The sequence below is a fragment of the Pseudorasbora parva genome, chromosome 18 (assembly GCF_024679245.1).
Source record: "Pseudorasbora parva isolate DD20220531a chromosome 18, ASM2467924v1, whole genome shotgun sequence".
In the NCBI taxonomy this organism is placed as follows: domain Eukaryota; kingdom Metazoa; phylum Chordata; class Actinopteri; order Cypriniformes; family Gobionidae; genus Pseudorasbora; species Pseudorasbora parva.
This window is the reverse complement of record NC_090189.1, coordinates 2960550-2983894: the sequence shown is the minus strand read 5'-3', so window position 1 is coordinate 2983894 and position 23345 is coordinate 2960550. Positions and strand designations below refer to the sequence as shown.

The window sequence follows — 23345 nt, the reverse complement described above, 5'->3', positions numbered from 1 at the left end:
CGTTTAAATGAGTGCCTGTAGCTGAGCTGTGCTATAAGTGTGATCTCCCATTCCCCATGTGCGGGTGTAAAACATGCGGGCAAACCTGGGCAAACATTCAATAGATGACGCAAATATTGTCAATTTGCGTCACGAGTGGAATTTTTCCAGAAATAAAATGCATAAATCTCTCGTCTCAGGAGGATATAAGAGGGGGGAGCACGATCATTTGAATATACTCCGGGGTTTCTACTGATACAAAGCCATATGCTAATCGCTGAAGTAACCCTTTAATGACATCAATTTCATTTTTAGGTGAATTAACCCTATAGAATATTGAGCACCCCCATATTGCCAAATGGTAAGATCCTCGTTTCATAACACCTGCTAAGATTCGACCGTGAGATCGGTGGTCGAATCCGGCTCCGCATATTGATGCATTGAATCTTCGACTATTCGGGGTCACCCCTACCTGTTTGAAGATCTTATTGGCCAGGAAGGATCCGCCCTTGTCTGCCCCTCCGGGGGTTTTCTGCAGCGACTCCGGAGACACGAGCGTGGGATTGGGCCGCTGGGCCTCCTCCGTCAGTAACTGGATGATCACGGCCTCCACGTCGAAGAACAGCACGTGCATGTCCGGATCCGTGACATTCGTCTTCATGGCCTGGACCACCAGCGAGTTATGGGAGTATTTGGGAAGGTTACCCTACAGCCAGAGGTGGACAAAGTACACAACTTCATTACTTGAGTAAAAGTACTACTGGTCAAATATTACTCCGTTACAAGTGAAAGTTGTAAAAACAGAAATTAAACTACAGAAGTATTTGTTTTCAAAAATACTTAAGTAGCAAAAGTAAATTTACTATTTTATGTCAACGCATTATTTTATTATTGTTGTATAAATGGAAACTATGCCATCATGGTTTAATCCAGTCAGTGATGCTCCATCTGACACACTAGCATACGACTAACTTAAACTCATTTAAATACTTGTAGAAAAGATACAAAGCTCTTTATAAAGCTGCTGTCACTTTAAGGCTGAATGCACGGATCCAATACACTGATACACATCTGATATTCTCACACTGTTCACCTTCACTGAAGACAGAATCAACTTTGTTTATGTGAATCCTCCACTAAATGAGCATTTGGACATCCGTCTTCTTCCATTTTGCTCTAAACTATAAATCAGTGTTTAATAAATGCTGTGAAATCATTGAACATCACGAGACTCTACAAGAGTGATTCCTGAAAGGCTTTCTGCAAAAACCCAAACACCTTTAAAGAAGAAAAAAATCATCCACTGACTTTCAAAGCTGCGACAGAAACGACTTTCGACTTCGAGGAGCTTGATAGAAATGTAGTGGAGTAAAAAGGACGATATTTGTCTTTCAGATGGAGTGAAGTTAAAGTCATAAGTAGAAAAAATAATACTCAAGTAAAGTACAGATACTCAAAAAGTAAACTTAAAGGTTTAGTTCACCCAAAAATGAAATTTGTGTCATTAATGATCAAAATTATACATGTTGGTCCAAAAATAACAAAAACTACGACTTTATTCAGCATTGTCTTCTCTCCGAGTTTGTCTTCAATCCTCAAATAAAGATTCAAACGGTTATGAAATTCATGATTCGGATCGCCAATGTCACGTGATTTCAGCAGTTTGACACGCGATGGATAAATGCGCTGATTCATAACCGTTTGAATCTTTATTTGAGGATTGAAGACAAACCAGAAGAGAAGCCAATGCTGAATAAAGTCGTAGTTTTTGTTATTTTTGGACCCAAATGTATTTCCGATGCTTCAAGAGACTCTAATTAACCCACTGATGTCTCATATGGACTACTCTGATGATGTTTTTATTCCCTTTCTGGACATGGACAGTATAGTGTGCATACACTTGCATACGCTCTCAGACTAAATCTAAAATATCTTAAACTGTGTGTGAAGATGAACGGAGGTCTGACGGGTGTGGAGCGACATTAGGGGGAGGAGTTAATGACTGACATTTCATTTTTGGGTGAACTAGCCCTTTAAGCACGGTACTCAAGTAAATGTACTCAGTTACTGTCCAGCTCTGCCTAGAGCAAGAGATGAAGAAAACCAGTGCAATGGGTATTTCCTCAGGCCGCTCTGATTCAAAGCAAACCGTCTATAAAGGAACAACTTTACATGAGACCTTGACTGTTCGGGCTTGGGTCAAGGAGTCTGCATCGGCGTCTCCATGATGAGAAGGAAAAGGAGAGTCTCACACACACACACACACACACACAAAACCTACCCATCACAGGAAACATTCTGCATTTTTACTTTCTCAAAAAAACTCCTTCTGTGTGATTTTTAAGATGTTTTCCTCTTGGGGACCTAAAATGTCCCCACAAGGACAAGGATTTTGGATATTGCCATCTTTGTGGGGACATTTTGTCCTCATAACTTAGGGATTACCAGCACACACACACACACACACACACACACACACACACACACACACACACACACACACACACACACACACACACACACACACACACACACACACACCCTTCGCCTTAAAGGGACAGCTCTGCCATTATTAACTCACTCAACCGGACGCTTTTTCTGATCTTGAACACAAAGGAAGATCTTTTGATGAATGCTGCTCACCCAGTGGAAGTCAATGGGGACAGAAAGTGCTCGGTGAACAATATTCGTCAAAGGAAATGATTGAACAGGTTTGGAACAACTTGAGACGAGTAAATAATGACAGAATTGTCCCAGATTTGGCCCACAGTCTGGAAAACCATCGTGACTAAAGTGAAAAAATTGAAAAACATTGTACTTTATTATAATAGAATAATTAATAGATTAATTGAGAACTGATTGAGAATTTATCGATGCATTAACATCATGCATTAACATCAACATAACATTATGTACATTTTAACTTTATTATTGAAAAATTACAGGCATATTTTCAATTTTAAATTTGGGATGAATTGTGGTAACTTCAATAAATAAATAAATAAATAAACTTATTATTTAAATACAATTTAAATATATAAATAACTAAATACATACATTAATAACTTATTAAACAATTAAATGAACAAATTAATATGAAAATAAATAATTCAATTATTAATAATAAATTATTAAAATAAAAAATTATTAAAATGAATGAATGAATAAAGAAACTATTAAATAAACTAATGGAATATATAAATGAATAAATTAACAAATACATTTAATAAAAATAGATTTTAATTAAAACATATTAATAAGTAAATTAATATATAAACCATATAATTAAAATTCATTATAAATAATTTTTATAATCTTCCTAAAATATAATATTTTATACAAATGGAATATTATTTGATAAAAATTATAGGCACATTTTAAATGCAAAATTTGGGATAAATTGTGTTAACTTCAAAAAATAAATAAATAATAACTAAGTAATAATGAATTAATATATATATATATATATATATATATATATATATATATATATATATATATATATATATATATATATATATATATATATATATATATATATGAATGAATAAATGATTAAATAAACAAATGGAATATATAAATAAACAAATTGACAAATAGTAATTCAAATTAATTGGTCCTAAAATATATAATTGTTTTATTGAAATTAAAGGGAATTTTTCGATTAAAATTTTGAGATGAATTGTGTTAACTTTAATAAATAAATAATTTAATTCATTAATTTAAATAAATTAAAAATATGAAATAATTAATTAATTGATAAGTAAATGAACGATTAAATAAATAAATAAATAAATAAATAAATAAATAAATAAAATAAATAAAAAATAAATAATTAATGAACGTAATTAAAATATATTGCAAATAATATTTATTATCTTCCTAAAATATATTATTTTATAGGAATATTATTATTATTTTGCATAAACTAATTATTTGAGATGAATATATGTAACTTCAATAAATAAATAAAACGTATTAATTTAAATAAAATAAATATATATTAATGACTAAATGATTAAACTAATGAATAAATACTTAAAATATTTAATTAATATAAAAATAAATACAATTACTAAATTAAAATTAATTAAAACTAATAAAAACATGAGTGAATAAATGAAAGAATGAACTATTAAATAAACAATTGGAATATATAAACATAAATTAATTAATGAACAAATGTAATTAAAATGAATTGTAAATAATATTTATTATTATCATCATCCTAAAATGTTTTATTTTATAAAAAATGACAGGTAAGTTAAGATAATAATACAAATAAAATGAAAACATAAATTAAAAATCAATAAAGAATATAATTAAAATTAATTGTAAAATGTTTATCTTCCTAAAATATATTATTTAAAAGAAAATGGCAAATTTAAATTTAAATTTGAGATGAATATATGAAACTTTGATTCATATTAATTAATTTATATATTAATGTATTTATTTGTTTATTCATGTATTATTTAATCATTCATTAATTTATATATTCATGAATAAACAAGTACATTAATGATTTAATATATACATTAATCAATATTAGTAAAATTAAAATGAATTAATGAATGAGTGAATGAATGAGTGAATGAATGAAAGAATATCAGCGGATTAATTATGTTAATTTAATTCAGGCTCATGTCCTGTAACTAAAGCCCTGTCCCATGTCTCTGTAGGGCGGGTCGCATGCGTCTTCATCCTCATGATAACGGCAGTCATCAGCAAGTCTTCTTCAAACACATCAGTCAAAAGTTGTTGAGCGCAGGATAATCTATTTATTCCATGATCTGTGTAATAATCTCTAATGCTCATTAGGCCCTCCAGCATTCATCTCATCTCATCTGCTTCCAGTCGGCCTGTATTAAATAGCGAGCTGGCTAATTGTAATTCAATGTTAATTCGATGAACAAAGCACCTGCGATCCATTAGAGACATCAGGGAGGATGTTTACGGCCGACCGCTTCCCAACCCAAACTTTCAAACACAAAGCATTAAATAAATGAAGCAGAAGGCCGAGCGTTAGGGTACGACTCGAGCGCTTTTCTTCCTTTACTGCGGTAAACGTGTCTCGTGTCCTTCAGTGTAATGTGTACTCCTGGAGTTTTTGTGCTCATGTTTAATGGTTCTGATGGCCGTCTGAGGGCCCGCATTGATCACATGCACACACACGGTTTTTTTTGTGACATATGGGGACATTCCATAGGCGTAATGGTTTTTATACTGTACAAACTGTATTTTCTATCCCCTTACACTGCCCCTGCCCCTAAACCTACCCGTCACACACACACACACACACACACACACACACACACACACACACACACACACACACACACACACACACACACACACACACACACACACACACACACACCCTAAACCTACCCATCACAGGAAACATTCTGCATTTTTACTTTCTCATAAAAACTCCTCCTGTGTGATTTATAAGCCTTTTGTAAAGTGGGGCCATGGGTAATGTCCTCATATTTCACCCTCTCCTGTAATACCTGTGTCATACCCATGGCATTATACACATTTGTGTCCTCATATGTCACAAAAACATGCCCACACACACACAAACACACACACACACACACACACACACACACACACTCAACTGTTGCAGCAAAAGACGACAAGTGAGATACAGACGACACACAAACATCCAAAAATATTACAGCATTTCAGAACTAAATAAAATAAATGTCTGACTTATTAAATAAAAATAATATATATACAAACCTGATTCCAAAAAAGTTGTGACATTGTACAAATTGTGAATAAAAACACAATGCAATGATGTGGAAGTTTCAAATTGTAATATTTTATTCAGAATACAACATAGATGACATATTAAATGTTTAAACTGAGAAAATGTATAATGTTAAGAGAAAAATAAGTTGATTTTAAATTTCAAGGCATCATCACATCTATAACAGTCTGCAAACGTCTGGGGACTGAGGAGACAAGTTGCTGAAGTTTAGGAATAGGAGTGCTGTCCCATTCCTGTCTAATACAGGCTTCTAGTTGCTCAACTGTCTTAGGTCTTCTTTATCGCATCTTCCTCTTTATGATGTGCCAAATGTTTTCTAATGGTGAAAAATCTGGACTGCAGGCTGGCCATTTCAGTGCCGGATCCTTCTTCTACACAGCCATGATGTTATAATTGATGCAGGATGTGGTCTGGCATTGTCATGTTGGAAAATGCAAGGTCTTCCCTGAAAGAGACGACGTCTGGATGGAGCATATGTTGTTCTAGAACTGGGATATACCTTTCAGCATTGATGGTGCCTTTCCAGATGTGTAAGCTGCCACACACACTCATGAACCCCAGACCATCAGAGATGCAGCTTCTGAACGGGGCGCTGATAACAACTTGGGTTGTCCTTGTCCTCTTTAGTCCGGATGACATGGCGTCCCAGTTTTCCAAAAAGAACTTCAAGTTTTGATTCGTCTGACCACAGAACAGTTTTCTATTTTGCCACTGTCCATTTTAAACGAGCCTTGGCCCAGAGAAAACGCCTGCGCTTCTGGATCATGTTTAGATAGGGCTTCTGTTTTGACCTTTAGAGTTTTAGCCGGCGACGGCGAATGGCGCGGTGGATTGTGTTCACCAATGTTTTCGGGCATCCATTTTTGTTTTCTGGCCTTGACCCTTACGCACAGAGATTTTTCCAGATTCTCTGAATCTTCGGATGATATTACGCTCTGTAGATTATGATAACTCCAAACTCTTTGCAGTTTTTCTCTGAGAAACTCCTTTCTGATATTGCTCCGCTATTGTTCGCCGCAGCATTGGGGGAATTGGTGATCCTCTGCCCATCTTGACTTCTGAGAGACGCTGCCACTCTGAGAGGCTCTCTTTATACCCAATCATGTTGCCAATTGACCTAATAAGTTGCAAACTGGTCCTCCAGCTGTTCCTTATATGTACATTTAACTTTTCCGGCCTCTTATTGCTCCCTGTCCCAATTTTTTTGGAATGTGTAGCTCTCATGAAATCCAAAATGAGCCAATATTTGGCATGACATTTCAAAATATCTCACTTTCAACATTTGATATGTTATCTATATTCTATTGTGAATAAAATATAAGTTTATGAGATTTGTGTGAATTATTGTATTATTTTTTATTCACAATTTGTACAGTGTCCCAACTTTTTTGGAATTGGAAAAAAATCACCTGAAATTCTTATACCATTCCAGTAAAATAAAATGATTTAACATAATTTCTGTTTTTCTGACAATGTTGTGTTCAAGAATAAATATCTGACTGAAAATGATAAAAATAATAATACAAAAGATATTTTGGTTTCTGTAACAATTTATAACAACAATCTCTCTCGCGCTCTCTCTCTCTCTCTCTCTCTCTCTCTCTCTCTCTCTCTCTCTCTCTCTCTCTCTCTCTCGCGCTCTCTCTCTCTCTCTCTCTCTCTCTCTCTCTCTCTCGCTCTCTCGCTCTCTCGCTCGCTCTCTCGCTCTCTCTCTCGCTCTCTCTCTCGCTCTCTCTCTCGCTCTCTCTCTCGCTCTCTCTCTCGCTCTCTCTCTCGCTCTCTCTCTCGCTCTCTCTCTCTCTCGCTCTCTCGCTCTCTCTCTCGCTCCATCTCCAAGGCCAGAAACACACAGGCCATCATTAAGACTGGCTATTTTAAACACATCATTACAGGACACCTGATCCCAGACCAGTGTCTGAGGCGTCTGCAAACCTCCTCCAGTACAAGCTTCAGATCTCAGCACGTCACGTGATGACACACACACACACTCACATCACTGCTGAAGGCATTAAAACACACACCGGATCCAGCAGTTTCTGCTGTAAGACCCAACATTAATGCGATTGCATGCATGATGTCAACAGCGTTAGATAGTTTTTATAATATGGTTATTGTAGTTTAATATTTGCATTCAGCACTCTTACCCCTGCCGTCAGCAACCCTATGACAACACACACACACACACACACACACACACACACACACACATGTTGGTCTATGTGGTTTACAGGGACTCTCCATAGGCGTAATGACTTTTATACTGTACAAACCGTATTTTCTATCCCCTTACACTGCCCCTGCCCCTAAACCTACCCATCACAGGAAACATTCTGCATTTTTACTTTTTCAAAAAAACATCATTTAGTGTTTTTAAGGCGATTTGAATTATGAGGACATTTGATATGTCCTCATAAACCACATTTATAGAGTAATACCAGTGTAATACCCATGTAGTTATACAAATTTGTGTCCTCATAAACCACATAAACAGGCTCACACACACACACACACACACACACACACACACACACACACACACACACACACACACACACACACACACACACACACACACACACACACACACACACGGTGGAGACACACTGCCCTCTAGAGGACATTCAACACCACACACACATTTACTCTCTGAAGGTGGAGTCTGATTTGCTCACTTAATACACACGGTGTTAATGTGCCCCATTTTACAGTGAGCTGATGAAGAAGCCGGACGCAAATCATTCCTGGACTGACATGATCCATACGGACAGACACAGACTGAGAGTAACTTACTATTACTAACAAATGAAAATATCACACAAATGCAGTGCACGCACGCACGCACATGCACGTACGTACACAAACACACACACACACTCTCTCAAACACATACAAACACACACTCACTTTCTCTGTCTCTCACACTCTCTTTCTCTCTGTCTCTATTCTCATACACACACACGCACATACACACACACACTCTCTCACACTCTCTCACTCACACACACACACACACACACACACACACACACACACACACACACACACACACACACACACACACACACACTTCTTAAACATACTCAAACACACATAAATACACACACAAACCCCTGACAGCCAATAACAGTGACTCGAACACAACCTGACACACACACGGCCCGCTCTACATGTAGACGGTTAGTGAGAGCAGACGCGGCTGCACTATAAGCATGCAGAGAAAGAGAAGTGTGTTTACAAGCGTGCTGTAAAATAAACACTCGCGGACGAGAGTGTGTCGATGATAGAAACAAACCACAGACACACACCAGCAGGTCATTAGTAAATCAATACACACACATAAAACAAACACACTCTCTTTTACAAATGCATTACACAGACGAGTGTCATCTCAAGGACATCTTTAGTTCATGTCTCTATGAAGCCCCGCCTTCTGAAACGCACACTGCACTCTGATAGGTCGGCTGGAGCAGTGTGTGGTGATTGGTATTTGGAAAATGCCCCGCCCCTTACCATAATCGTTAGCTTCAACACACTACTAACTAACTCAACCAGGCCTGCCCCTTTATCCTGCGTATTAATTATTATAATGAGGAATATTGTGTTGGTTCTTGGAAGATAACAAGACTACAATGGAAGCGTTTCAGGAGTTCACACAATAGACTGTAAAAAAAAAATGGACGTAGAGTCCATGACGTCACCCATAGGATTCTGAAGAGCCTTTTATGAAGCGTAAAGTAGAGACAAGCAGGGCGTCGCCATCTTGGCAGCGCTTCATTATGCGTCCCTCCCGGATAACAGAAAATGGGCAAAGAGGCGGGATGTGGGCGGAGCTTAGGTGACGTAATGACTAACGAACAGAGGAAAAATGGCTATCCACCTGTCACTCAAAGTGGCCACGCCCTTAATTATGCAGAACTTTAAGGCTTTATATAATAATGAACCCCCTCACAGTCGTCATGAGGGTCAAAATTAGCCGTATAAGCCAAAACCACAATTTGTACCAGACTGTAAACATGTTTTATTCTGCTGTAAAGTTGGGCATTTTAACATGAGCTCAATGAGATTCTGCTCCTTCTGGAGCCGCTCTAGTGGCCAGTCGAGGAATTGCAGTTTACATTACTTCTGTATTGGCTTCAAGAGAGATCGCGGGAGGTTGCCACTTGGCTAGAACTCAAATTAAAGCCTACAGCTTTTTGGTTGTATTAATATTTTGCCTTAACAGAGACCATGGGAGGTTGCCGCTATTACTTCCGTCTGCTAAGGTAAAATTGGCGCTATCAGATATTAGTGTTGTCACAATACCAAAATTATGACTTCAATACGATACCAGACTAAAATATCGATACTAAATTGATTAAAAAAAAAGATAAGATAAGATAAGATGCTTAATATGACAACAGACCTTGTTATTATTCATTGTTATTTTTTACTAAAAATTCATGTGGCCAGCATGTTTATTAGGGTTGGGCATCGTTTTGATTTGAACAATTATTGATCAATTGATCAATTACTATTAAAATTATCTCACAAATTTTTGCTATCTCAATGTATTTTTTACAATGGGGTAATTGTGTTGCAATAGCTTACACACAGCACAAGAAAGCTTGATTTCGAATGGCAAATTGAATTAAAAAAGACGAGTAAACAGTAATAAAATAAGAACAAATAAACAGATTACAAACAATAGCACAAATAAATACAATAGAATAGAAGATACAAATTAAATAGACTGCTTTATTTTTTCAGGTAGGTCTAACATTCAGATAAGAAACTGAATAAAAAAAATGCATAGTAATTACATTTAAAACAACATTGGGTAATGTTCTTTGTAAAAAATTCAATAGCGTACAGATGAAACTATTAAAGTTACACAAGTCGATCAGTCAAGAGCAGTGATCGTTTGTCTTTTTGTAGTTTGAATAACAAATGACTGCGGTCCCTTTAAGACTAACGGACGCATGGATCCTGAACACTGCTCCTGTTACTCGTTCTTCCTGAACTGTTTGCGACTGTGTTTACGTTAATACTCTTCCAGATGTGCACTGATAATTCTTTGAGTGTATTTGACCAATAATAAGCTGGAAAACGAACCAAATGTTTGCACTTGTATCATGTCAGAGGCGGCTTTATTACGGTAGGCTATGTGTGTGTGCGCTTCAGATGTGAGCACGAAATCTGCGGGGATTAGTAGAATTCATTTATGTGCAATCCCGCGCGAAATTCAGACCGATCACACACTAACACTAACACACTGTCATGAGGAAACAGTCCAGCAGAACGCGCGTTCGCCGTGCTCAGAGGTTAACCGGGCTGAGTGAGAATATGCCGGTGTGTGTCAACTCGCTTTCGGTCGGAGAGGAGAGCGCAGCTGGTATCAATACTGTAAAAACTGAGAATCGTATCGTTTCAAATATTCCAGTATCAATACATATCGAAATATCGATATTTTTGACAACACTAATAGATATATATCATGTAGATGCCTCATTCGTCCGATCCGCGCAGGCACTAATGAGGAATATATATATATATATTTATTTAAATGTTTTGCTCATACAGAATTGTTCCCCATTCACCCCATTATATGACCGACACACAGCAACGGTTGGAGTTAAAAATCTTCATTTGTGTTCTACTGAAGAAACAAACACACCTACATGTTGGACGCACTCGGGGTCAGCAGATAAACATCACTTTCTCATTTTTTGACATTGTGACGTGTTGGTTCCTGGAAGGAACTCAAGACTATAATGGAGGAGTTCACACACAAACTTTTCTGACCTTGTCTGCGTTGTCTGCGGCGAGCAGGTTGGTGGCGAGCGTCTGCAGCTTGTGCTGGGCCATGTTCTTGAGCGCGGCCAGACTGCGGCGGGTCATGGCCTGTTTCAGGTTCACGGCGGGGTGATTGAGAGAGTCCAGAGTCGCCGGAACGACCTCGTCACACGCGTTCAGAATCTCCACCGCCGTTATGCCCATCACACAACGGTCCAGCGCTCCTGAAACACACACACACACGCACACACGCACACACACACACGCACACACACACACACACACACACACACACAATGCATCAGCGTTATCATCACTGAAACCTTAAAAACTTTTTTGTTACTAACACTCATCAAACACTGACACAGCTTATGTGTGTGTTTAATTGTTTGTTTGGGTGTCTTTGAGTGTGTGTTTGAGTGTGTGTGTGAATGAGCGTGTTTCATGTGTTTGACTGCGAGTATGTGTATGTGTGTGTTTGACTGAGAATGTGTAAGTGTATAAGTGAGAGTGAATGTGTGTGAGTGAGTGTTTGAATGCAAGTGTGCGTTGGAGTGTGATGTGCGTGTTTGAGTGTGTGTGTGTTTGTTTGTGATTTTGAGTGTGTGAGTTTGTGCGTGATTGTGTGTGAAGTGTTTGAGTGTGTGTGTATGTGTGTGTGTTGAGTGTGTGTGAGTGTGTATGTGCATGAGTGACTGTGTTTTTCAGTGAGTGTATGTATGTGTGTGTGTGCGTGTGTGGGTGAGTGTGTGTGTGTGTGTATGTGCATGAGTGAGTGTGTGTGTGTATGTGCTAGTGATTTTGAGTGAGTGTGTGTGTGTGAGTGAGTGCGTGATTGTGTGTGCGTGTTTAAGCGTTTGTGTGTGTGAATGTGGGTTTGAGTGTCTGTGTGTTTAAGTGTTTGAGTGTGAGCGTGCGCTTCAATGTGTATTCGAATGTGTGTGTGTGTGTGTGTGTGTGTGTGTATGTGCATGAGTGACTGTGTTTTTCAGTGTGTGTATGTATGTGTGTTTGTGTGTGTGTGTGTGTTGAGTGTGTGTGTGTGTGTGTGTGTGTGTGTGTATGTGCATGAGTGACTGTGTTTTTCAGTTTGTATGTATGTGTTTGTGTGTGTGTGTGCGTGTGTGTATGTGCATGAGTGTGAGTGTGTGTGTGTGTATGTGCTAGTGATTTTGAGTGAGTGTGTGTGTGTGAGTGAGTGCGTGATTGTGTGTGCGTGTTTAAGCGTTTGTGTGTGTGAATGTGGGTTTGCGTGTCTGTGTGTTTAAGTGTTTGAGTGTGAGCTTCAATGTGTATTTGAATGTGTATGTGTGTGTGTGTGTGTGTTTGAGTTTGATTGAGTGTGTTCTCTTCTACTCTGCTCTCATAATACCAGGCTGTCAGTGCATATATAAACACAGATGTGTGTAACGTAGGGCTGGGTGATATGGCCACAAAAAAAAAAAATCCCAGATTTTTTGCCAAAAAAATTGATTTACGATTTTAATCGATTTTTTCCCCCTCCTGCTTAAAATCAATCTGCATGACAAAGAAATTCTTGAATAAAACAAGTTTTAACTTTATTTTGTTTAGGTAAAATATTTGCAGCTTGGTAGAGCGCCTACCCTTGGTAGAGGGGTGTACTTTCAGCATGTGAATAACCCAGACCATTCCACAGTATAAACGGGCAATATATCTTTTGCAATACACAGTATAAGGTTTACTAATTGATATGCAGATCAAATTAACTATTATTAACAACAGTAATGTGCAAAAAAAGTATAGGGAAAATTTAAATGTTATGCTCTTATTAAAGATAGATTGTTCTTCAATATTCTCACACTGAACTGACCGACAGCTTCAGTGATTATTAAATGAGCTCTTTACTTCCTTTCTGTGTAATTTAGTTTTTCATGAGACTTTTGACTTCGTACTTTTCTCCATATATTAGGGAGTGGAAATGGCTAATCAATAAGTGCTCTTCTGCTGGTTATAGTGGTGGGCACTGATATCTTTTTTTAATAGAAAAATGCTTGTTTGCCACAAAATGGATTAAACATTAAATAAATAAACTAAAAGACTATTTCTTTCACAAGACCCCTTTAGGGTGCGTTCACACTTGTAGTTCGGTTAGTTTGGTTCGTTTGGTCCGGACCAAAAAAACAAAAACAAAACATATAGTCCTGGTCCGCTTAACGTTCACACTGGCATTTTTGGGTGCTTTCACATCTCTAGTTCGGTTCATTTTGGTCCGAACCAAGGGCAAACAATTATACATTGTTGCATTTTTCAGCTTTTTTGGTTCCTTTTCACACCACACTGATTGCTTTGGTCCGAACCAGTTGAAACGAACCATTTCATTTTATTAATAATAAAATTATTATTATTATTATTAACACTATGGAGAGACGACTGCGGGCTGGTTTTGTCCCTGGCCATAATCTTCTACACTGTGAGTATTTACCACAGTATGCAAACAGAACATTTCTATAATGAAGCGTGGATGCAGCTTGAAAACAACGTTTTAATGCACTGTAAACTGCAAGTGCGCATCACTCGTCACTTCAAGCGGAGGCGTGCATTATTATTCTAGACATGCTCATCTTCCCGAAAATATTGCCAATGATCTATCAGGTAATAATGTCATGCACACAATGTCAGCGCAGCTAACTACGGCAGCTGGTTCAGTCCAAAAATGATCAGTACTTTTGCAGTTGGTTCTGTTCGAGGTCGGATCACGTTCTCACCACAAACGAACCGCTCCAGAGTTTGTTTGAAAGCGTACCGAGATCAGCTCTTCAAGGAGGTCTCGGTACGCTTGTTTGGTCCGCTTTTGGTGCGCACCCGAGTACGATTGCTGCTTTCAGACCTGACCAAACAAACCGCACCAAAGAGGGAAACGAACTCTAGTACGATTCAACCGAACTAAATGAGGCAGGTGTGAAAGCACCCTTTAACAGCGAACCTAAAGTAACCGAACCAAAGGCAAAAGGAGACGCTCACAACCTGATTGGTCGGCTTATATGACGTAGGAACTTACTTACCGAACACTCAAAACAATGCTGTGTGCCGGATTAAATGTGATCATTTTATGAGTGTCCATATGGCATTATTTTTACCCGTTGAGAACTCATGAAGAGCTCATAAAATGTTCAAAACATTCAAAACAGCAGCAGGATTTCCTCCGTTGTGCAGAAAAGAGACGGATGTCATCTATACCGACAATTGGCCAACACGGGTCCTTTGATGAGAAGAACCAAGTTTGCTTTTAGTGCGTTTTTCTAGCATTTTCGAAACATGCTCATCGGACCAAATATTGATGAGGCTCTTCCTTTTGCCCTCTAACGTTAACGTTACTCATTTTGGATACACCGATCTTTCCCCGTCGTCAAATCAGCTGACTATGCGTCGCATCTTGTGAAATTACGTCCGGTTTTTGGTTTGTTTACATGTCTTTGGTCCGTGTTGCGTTCATATATCAATCGAACCGCACCAGAGTTGGTTTGGAAGCGGACCGAGACCCGTCTTTATAGCGCTCTCGGTCCGCTTGTTTGGTGCGCACCAGGGTTCGGATGGCAGCGTTCACACGTGTTCAAATGAACCGCACTAAACGAGCAATCACACCAGGGTTCGTTTTAATCTAACCAAACATGACAAGTGTGAACGCACCCTTAAACTTTTTGTTTTACAAACCATCACATTAAAAATAGCATATTTTGGATATTTAGAGCTTTGAAGTGCTGGAAATAAGTGCAGTACGTGTACAAATAAGTGTATGAAACCATTGGAAAGTGCTTGAATTTCAATCTCAAAAGGTTGTATGAATCCTGAGATAAATAATGACAAAAACATTAAATCCATGTGGTTTTACTACAGTAAATCATGGTGAATGTTGGTGATTTGTGACTGAAACCCCGGACCTTCGCTCATGTTGTCTCCGCGTCAGCTCTGTCTGATCTGATATCTGTGGTTCATAAGAGATAATTCTGCGCCGAACGCTTCCACTAGATCACAGTAGCGCTGTTATTAATTCTGTGGTGAATTTAAACGCTCTCTCTCACTGGATCTCCAGCGCTGTGTATCGTGTCTGTCACGAGATCGGCCCGTGTATGAGCACAGATCGAGAGAGACGGGTCTCCAAAAAACTCTATTAATCAGCCAAAGCTGCCAGGAGACTATGAGGATGACGTCTAGCCTTCGAGCCCTGACCCCGTGCTCACCTGTGTCCATCTGCCACACGTAGACGGAGCCGTCAGAGCATCCCACCACCAGGTAATCGTCACACGGCCTCCATTTGATGACCTGGATGGGGAAGAGGTGTCTGGAGGCCAGCATGATGCACTTCCTCTCCCTCAAACTCAGCAGGCCGACGGAGTGATCGCTGGCCACCGAACACACACAGTGCTGCACACGCGTCTGCAGAGACCAGAGGACACACAGAAGGACCTTAAATGAGTTAGAAATAGCGTTCTACAAACAAAATACAAACCTTAAAAACAAACATTCTGGAAGCCAGAAACTATAAAACAAACTACAAAAAACAACAAACTTTTTTTCTTTTGGATTTATTTCTTGCATCCATAACATTAAACGTCAGGGAAACATTAGAATAACTTTCTACAAAACAAAAGCAAACCTTAAAAACTAGCGTTCTGGGAATGTTTTTTTTTTAGGTTTTATTTCTTGCAACCATAAAATTAAACATCAGGAAAACATTAGAATAACTTTCTACAAACCAAAAACTAACATTTATTTCCCTGGTTAACTAAAAAATAAACATTAAAAAGAACATTCTGGGAACATTAGACTAACGCTTGGGAAACGTAAAAAAAAACGTTAGAATAACGTTCTACAAACCAAAAACAAACCTTAAAAACTAATGTTCTGGGAAACAAAAACTAACATATTATTTCTGTTGAGAAACCTTTCCTGGCTAACTAATTCTGGGCACATTAGACTAATGCTAGGGGAACGTTAAAAAAACGTTAGATTAACTTTCTACAAACCAAAAGCTAACATTTTATTTCTGTTAAGAAAACTTTCCTGGCTAACTAAAAATAAACATTAACTCTTTCCCCGCCAGCGTTTAAAAAAAAAGTTGCCAGCCACCGCCAGGGTTTTTGACAATTTTCACCAAAATTGAATAGCCCATAGAATATTTAGTTTAATGAATATCTGAGCATGCAATAAATCAAAATAAAGAGCTGACCCTCTTCTTTTAAACAAAAAAAAAAAAACGTTTTATTCTAGCTTCATGCATTCCTTTTTTATCAACACTTGAATATGGATAGGTTTCATAAAAAAAGCAACATTTTGAACAAAAAGCTGAGAAAAGACTGACTCCAGATCAGATTCAGAGATGATCAAACACAGATGAGGAGATGGAGTCCATCAACACTCCTAATGCTTGCCACATTTCATTCACTAACATTAGGCTTTGATTCATATGCTGTTTAATGGTGAGGATGATCACGTTATATATGCATATGATTACATGCGACCGCTCGTTTCACTGCGTCTTACTCGCGTGTGTTTTGATCAGGAGATTCAGGACTCTCATTCAGAAGATGCGCAATAGCGCCCGACAGTGAAAACACGGAAACCCGGAAAATTCATAGACAGTAAAAGAAATGGACAGAGCGTTCCCATTGACTTCAACGGCCGAAAATGAGGCCAATTAGAGGCACTCACTTCCTGATGGCGGAGCGAACTGCGCCGGCTCAGACTGAGCTTGAGGACGTAGATGTGACGTGAGCCTCCTGTCTGACAGCTGTAGGTCTTCTAGTAGATGTGGAAAGTGAAATCTGAATCACGTTGTTTAAATGTTTTCTCCCGTTGCCTTTGGCTCACTATGGGCTTCTCCCCATTCTTCTCCCTTGACTTTATCAGACTTTATGTCTCCACGTCCCCCCGACTGTCTCATAGACAGTAAAGATTGCTTCTGAGCGTCTCCTCCTGTCTATACAGTCATTTCTCAACTGTGCGACAGAGTCGCGTTGGTTATGATGCAATCGTTAGCCTATTTTTACAAAAACAGCTTCTGCGGGGCGATAGTGTAAGATACAAGGTAATGGAGCCTTTTATGCATTGTCGTGTTTCTTTAGAAATAAACAATGGACAAATGGAGTCTTTAAATGTCTCAGATGTAAAGTTATTCACTGTCAAAGTGACTCAAAAATGAATGGGAGTCAATGGGATGCTAACAGCAGGTGATGGCTTGGTTAGCAATGGCCGCCCCGATGGGTGGAGCGCTTCCCGAGCGCTAGATTACCCGCTTGGGAAAATTCCGTTATTGGCCTGGAAGCGTTTTCTCACAAATAACGGAAATTTCCGTGTTTGGCGGGGAAAGAGTTAAAAAGAACATTCTGGGCACATTAGAATAACGCCAGGGGAACGTTAAAAAACAAACCTTTAAAACGAACATTCTGGGAAACAAAAATTTGTTAGCTGTGAGCAGAGCAGCCTAGATGTTCTCTCTGATTGGTCTAATTAATATTAAATGAATAACGCTGCACTATGCCTGTCCTCTTCATTTGTAAGTTGCTTTGGCTTAAACGTCTATTAAAGTTTCCTTGCGAGCTGGTAATAAGTATGGCCAGACTTTCATTCACAATAAAATGAAAAGCCCAAAGAGAGGCGCTCTGATCGATTCTGTCTCACTTTAGCTGAATGAAACGGCTGTTGTCGGCGATCTGAGAAATGCCAAAAACATCGAAAGAAAGACACACCACTGAGAAATCAAAAGCTGCCAACAATGGCGGAGGAAATGATATCAGTGCGAATCCAATGAGAACGCAGCGCAGCCCACTTCACCTAAGGTCACCACAAATCCTGCAAAGGTCGAACAGGACTTAAGAGAGGGAGACTCGGAGCGTTTCCATGACGACGGCGCAGGCATCTCTCCTGATTGCGTTCGTTTCAGAGGCGTCGCAGCCTCTACGCCTGACATTTAGTGCTGGAAGTTTCTGTCTAATTGGTCACCGAGGTGAGACTCAGAGATTAGAAATCCTGCAGCCGTCTAGAGCCGGATGAACTTTTCACTGTCTAGAGACGAACCTTTACGAGACAAAAAACAGTGCGGCTGATTAAATGACGACAGAATATTCTCTTCTGTGTGCCTGCTGACCGGTGAGGATCTGAAGTTTTGTTGGGCCTTATGAAATCCCATAATTACGTAAAAAAAAATTCCCAAAATTCCCTTTACATTTTTCTAGATTCTTTTTTTATTTAATTATTTATTTACATTTTATCAAATAACTTTCAGTAACAACAGTTAATCATAAAATGGCATTGGTGTCAATGAAGGCCTTTCTGAGCCATCGGATTTCAACACTAATATCTTCATCTGTGTGTGAAGATGAAGGGAAGTCTGACGGCTGTCCAACCACATTAGGGTAAGTAATTATTGACAAATTTTCAATTTTTGGGTGAACTAACCCTTTAAGCGGGCGGCAACGAAACAAGGAACCGGAATCTTCGTTCTGATTCGGTCTGGTACACACTGGTTATATAGCTTGCCATATTGGAAACGGGTTACGGTACCCAACCCCAATCATCACTGATGTGCGGAAGAAACTCACGCTGCAGTTTTCCGGAGGTACGATGAGCTGTGTGATTTCTCCTCCGTGCACGCAGAAGATGTGCTTCATCTCGCCGGTGAAGATGTCCCAGATGATAACGGAGAAGTCGACGCCTCCGGACACCAGCGAGCGTTGGTCATAGCGTGGAGAGACCTGATGCGGATACAGCAGACACGTGACCTTGTGCCTGTGACCTCTGAGGGTGCGGTGTGGAGGCCAGCCTATGCACACAAACACATGTTACAGACAAAAAAACACACTCTGGCCACTTTAAAGAGCACCAAAACGGTGTCTATGGCTTGAAAGCTGAGACTTTGTTTCATCATATCAAAAGTAACAACGCTTGAAAACTGAAATGTGACTAGGGGTGGGAGAAAAGCTTGATGCATCGCGATTCTTTATCTATCCAATCAGAATCGATTATAAAAAATTCAGAATCGGTTCTGTGTTCAATTCTATCTGCCACTTAACCGCTGTAAACGCACGGTCACTGGCCAAACAGAAAAACACGTTGATAGACGAACGTTCGTATGCTGACCGTTCGCAAAGCCCCACCTCTTTAGTTACGGTTGCTATGTCCGACACGCCATTGGCTTCTCAAGCCACATACACGTTCTCACCTAGAGAAAAAACATCTACAAGTTACTTTCGATATGAAACAAAGTCTAAACTTTAAAATATAGGGCCCTATCTTGCACCCAGCACAATTGACTTTGTACACCGACGCATGTGTCATTCCTATTTTGCACCCGCGCAAAGCGCGCTTTTCCCTCCACAGAAGCACGTCGCTAAACTAGTGAATGAACTAGAGCTCCCTGGGCGGTTCAGCGCAAAAAAGGAGGCGTGTTCCGGCGCAAACAATCCCTGGTGCTATTTTGCTGTTCCATTAAACAACTGCGCCACTGACCAGAAAAAACCCAGTCTAAAGTCAGCGGCGCGCTGCGCGTTGTTTATACACTTTACTCATGTAATCTACACAGATGCAACAGTTATTTTTGCAAATCATAAATTGTTACACTAAAAATTACAGAAATCATTGTGCTGTGCCACAAAGATGTGAAAAAATAGACATAAATCTAGCTTACAAATTATTAAATTGTAGTAATTAAGGATCAGACCTGTTTGCCAAATAGTGGCAAGAATATATGAATATAAGGACATCTGACAAATTGGTTTGTCCGTCAAGAACCAGGAAAAAAATCGACTGAAAAACTGAAAAAACTGTTTAACCGACGCTATTTTGGGTGGGTTTCTCCATCCCCATACAACACAACTTCTCTGTCTTTCACTGCTCTTCAAGAACATCAGTCTCCTCGGCTGTGAACCGCTCCTGGTGTGCGCCTGGTAAATACGCCATAATAATAGCGACCCATAATGGAAATTGCGCAGCTGCTTTTTAAGGGAATGTTGGATGACGCTCTGATTGGTTTATTCACGTTACGCCCAAACCACACCTATGAATAATGAAGCTACTTCAGACCAACCCATTTTAGATTTGCACCGGGCGCAAGAGTCATTTATCCCGCCGGGAAAATAGCAACAGCGCCGAGACCCGCCCACAAAGTTACTTGTGCTTCGCGCTTTGACACTTGCGTTTCAGATCGTTAAAATAGGGCCCATAGTCTTTTTTAAAGAAATGTAAACCCCAAATAGTGTTTTGTGGGGCTCTTTTTAATGTGTCGTGATCATTAGCGCCTCAGCTAAAGCTGCTCGTGAACCGATTATCTCTTCCTTCCAGTTCATTGATAATCATGAAATAAACATGAATGAACACTAAAAGAAATGTTGTTTCAACCACAGAAAAACGTCAGTGCACACCGTTTTCAAGTTCAAGTCCACCAACGTAAATCTCTCCTGACTGCTTTGCCGGACAAACCAGCAGATTCGGCGATGTGATTGGTCAGATCATCTGTCAATCAAACTCGCGGTGAAGGATGAATTTGAAGATAAAATGGACGAACTACGACCTGCTTACCTGGCGTAACTCTGTTGCTTTTAAATGTGCGATATAAATAAACTTTGACTTGACTTGAAATAACTTTTTTTTTGTTTAAAGACTTAAAGACTAAAGACTAGTCAATTTAGAACTGTTTATTCTTAATGATTGTTCTTTGCAATTATATGGCTTACCATGTTTCAATCAGAGCTTGTTAATCCTGCATATAACTTAATAAAATAATAAAATTAATAAAATAAAAATATTGAAAGAAATCTTTATAATCATTTTTAATATGGCAAAACTGCCAAACAGATATTCTAACTATTAAAAAAAAAGCATAGTAACTCCAATTTTGGTTAAAATGTAAAGTTAATGTATTTGCACAGCAGGATAATTAGTTACTAAAAAAGCATGTTAAGAATCGTTTTGGGAATCGGATTACTCCGAGAATCGGATTGGATTGGATCTTTAAGTGCCTCAAGATTCCCACCCCAAAATGTGACGCACATTCTGTGGGAATGTCATTTTTGAGAAAAATCGAATTCGAACGGATATCAAATATCAAGCAATGCATTCGAATATATTTGAATATCTACGATTTCAAAACAAAGATTCAAACCGTTATGAATCAGTGCATCGATTCATGATTCAGATCGTGTGTCAAACTGCTGAAATCATGTGACTTTGGGAATCCGAATCATGAATCGATTCACTGGTTCATAACGGTTGTTTTGAAATCGGCCCATCACTATAAAAGTCGTTATTTAGGTTTTTTTGCGCATAAAAACTCTTCTCATGTCTTCATAAATGATTGTCGAGCCGCTGTAGTGAGATGGGCTTTGTAACGACGTCTTTAGTGCCTTTATGGGTCTTGAGAGAGGAAATGACATTGGTGTCAATGAAGGCCTTTCTGAGCCATCGGATTTCAACACTAATATCTTCATCTGTGTGTGAAGATGAACAGAGGTCTTATGGGTAGGGATGGGTACCGAAACCCGGTACTAAACGGGCCCCGGGGCTGAATTTTGAAAGACCGTTGTACCGATAAGCTCGGCCGTTATCGGTTCTGCTGTCGGTACTTTTGAAAATACTGCTGGTAAATTGTGGGATGCGTTTAATAATAAAAAGACGATTAAAAGCACAAAAATGTGCGCAAAAGATTGTTCCCAAGTCGGCGCGCGCTCCGAAACAGCCCGCAAAGTGACGAGCAAATCACACTTTCGGTTTCACACTCGCGTCTAAACGATCAAATGAACAAAAACATGTCAAAATGACCGGCTTGGAGAGTCTCTTAAACACAGTTTGTGTCTAAAATGGACGTTGTTATTATGGATAGTTGAGAGAAAATGTAGTGCATCTGCCTATTATCAGTCGCCTATCTGCACATCTGTCTTAAAGGGTTACTTCAGCGATTAGCATATGGCTTTGTATCAGTAGAAACCCTGGAGTATATTCAAATGATTGTGCTTTCCCCCCTCATATCCCCCTGAGACAAGAGATTTATGCATTTTATTTCTGGAAAAATTCCTCCTATGATGCAAAAATCGTCAATTTGTTTGCCCAATGTTTGCCCAAAGGCTAAAGACTACAGCCAGCAGAGGGAGCCATTTCCGCATGTTCTGAATCCGCGCATGGGGGATGGAGATCACACTCACAGCTCAGCTCAGCTACAGGCACTCATTTAAACGGAGCTATGGTGAGCAATGGAAGTCTTTTAACTTCTCAAATTAATTTCTATGAAAGTTAAGCTTGCAAAGGCATGAACTGAAACGCTCCAGATTGAACTCGCATTGTGAATGTATGCCGCGAGTGTAGTCGCGATTACCTCAGCTCTCATCATTCCTGCAGTTAGTGCTCAGTGCTGTGAGACTCGCGCGGTGACTCACTCATTATATTGAACACACACGTTCAGTTTTTAATTGTAGTGTCTTCAACTCCGTCACAGTAATCAAGTTGGTGGTGTTGGGAATGGCCTCACAGGGCAGCGAAGCATTCTGGGAATTGTAGTCTTTCATCCCCATGAGACAAAAATACATTTTCTGACTTTTCTCAGTCTAGAAGGCACCAAATTCAAAAATAATTTCACATTTCTACTTCATTGATGACCCAGTTTAAATACAGGTTCATCTTCCCAGCGCTGAAGTACCCCTTTAAAGAGGCAGCAGTGTAAATAAACATGCTGATGAATTAATGCGAATTAAACAACGAAATGCAAAGAGAAAATCACTCACAGCTCTTGATTGAATAACTTCAGCTTTAATAAGCATTAATTTATCCTATCTATGATAAACTATGAAGTGTTATTTTACATTTGATT

At 39.1% G+C, this 23345-nt stretch overlaps 1 protein-coding gene across 1 annotated transcript in view; it reads right to left on the bottom strand.

Moving 5' to 3' along the window:
* Nucleotides 1-23345, bottom strand: part of LOC137046941 (WD repeat-containing protein 7) — a 169008-nt gene that overhangs the window by 116401 nt on the left and 29262 nt on the right. The window contains 4 exon segments of the mRNA XM_067424450.1: nucleotides 452-685; nucleotides 11540-11754; nucleotides 15730-15925; nucleotides 19090-19310. Of these exon segments, the coding sequence (XP_067280551.1) occupies nucleotides 452-685; nucleotides 11540-11754; nucleotides 15730-15925; nucleotides 19090-19310 (866 nt within the window).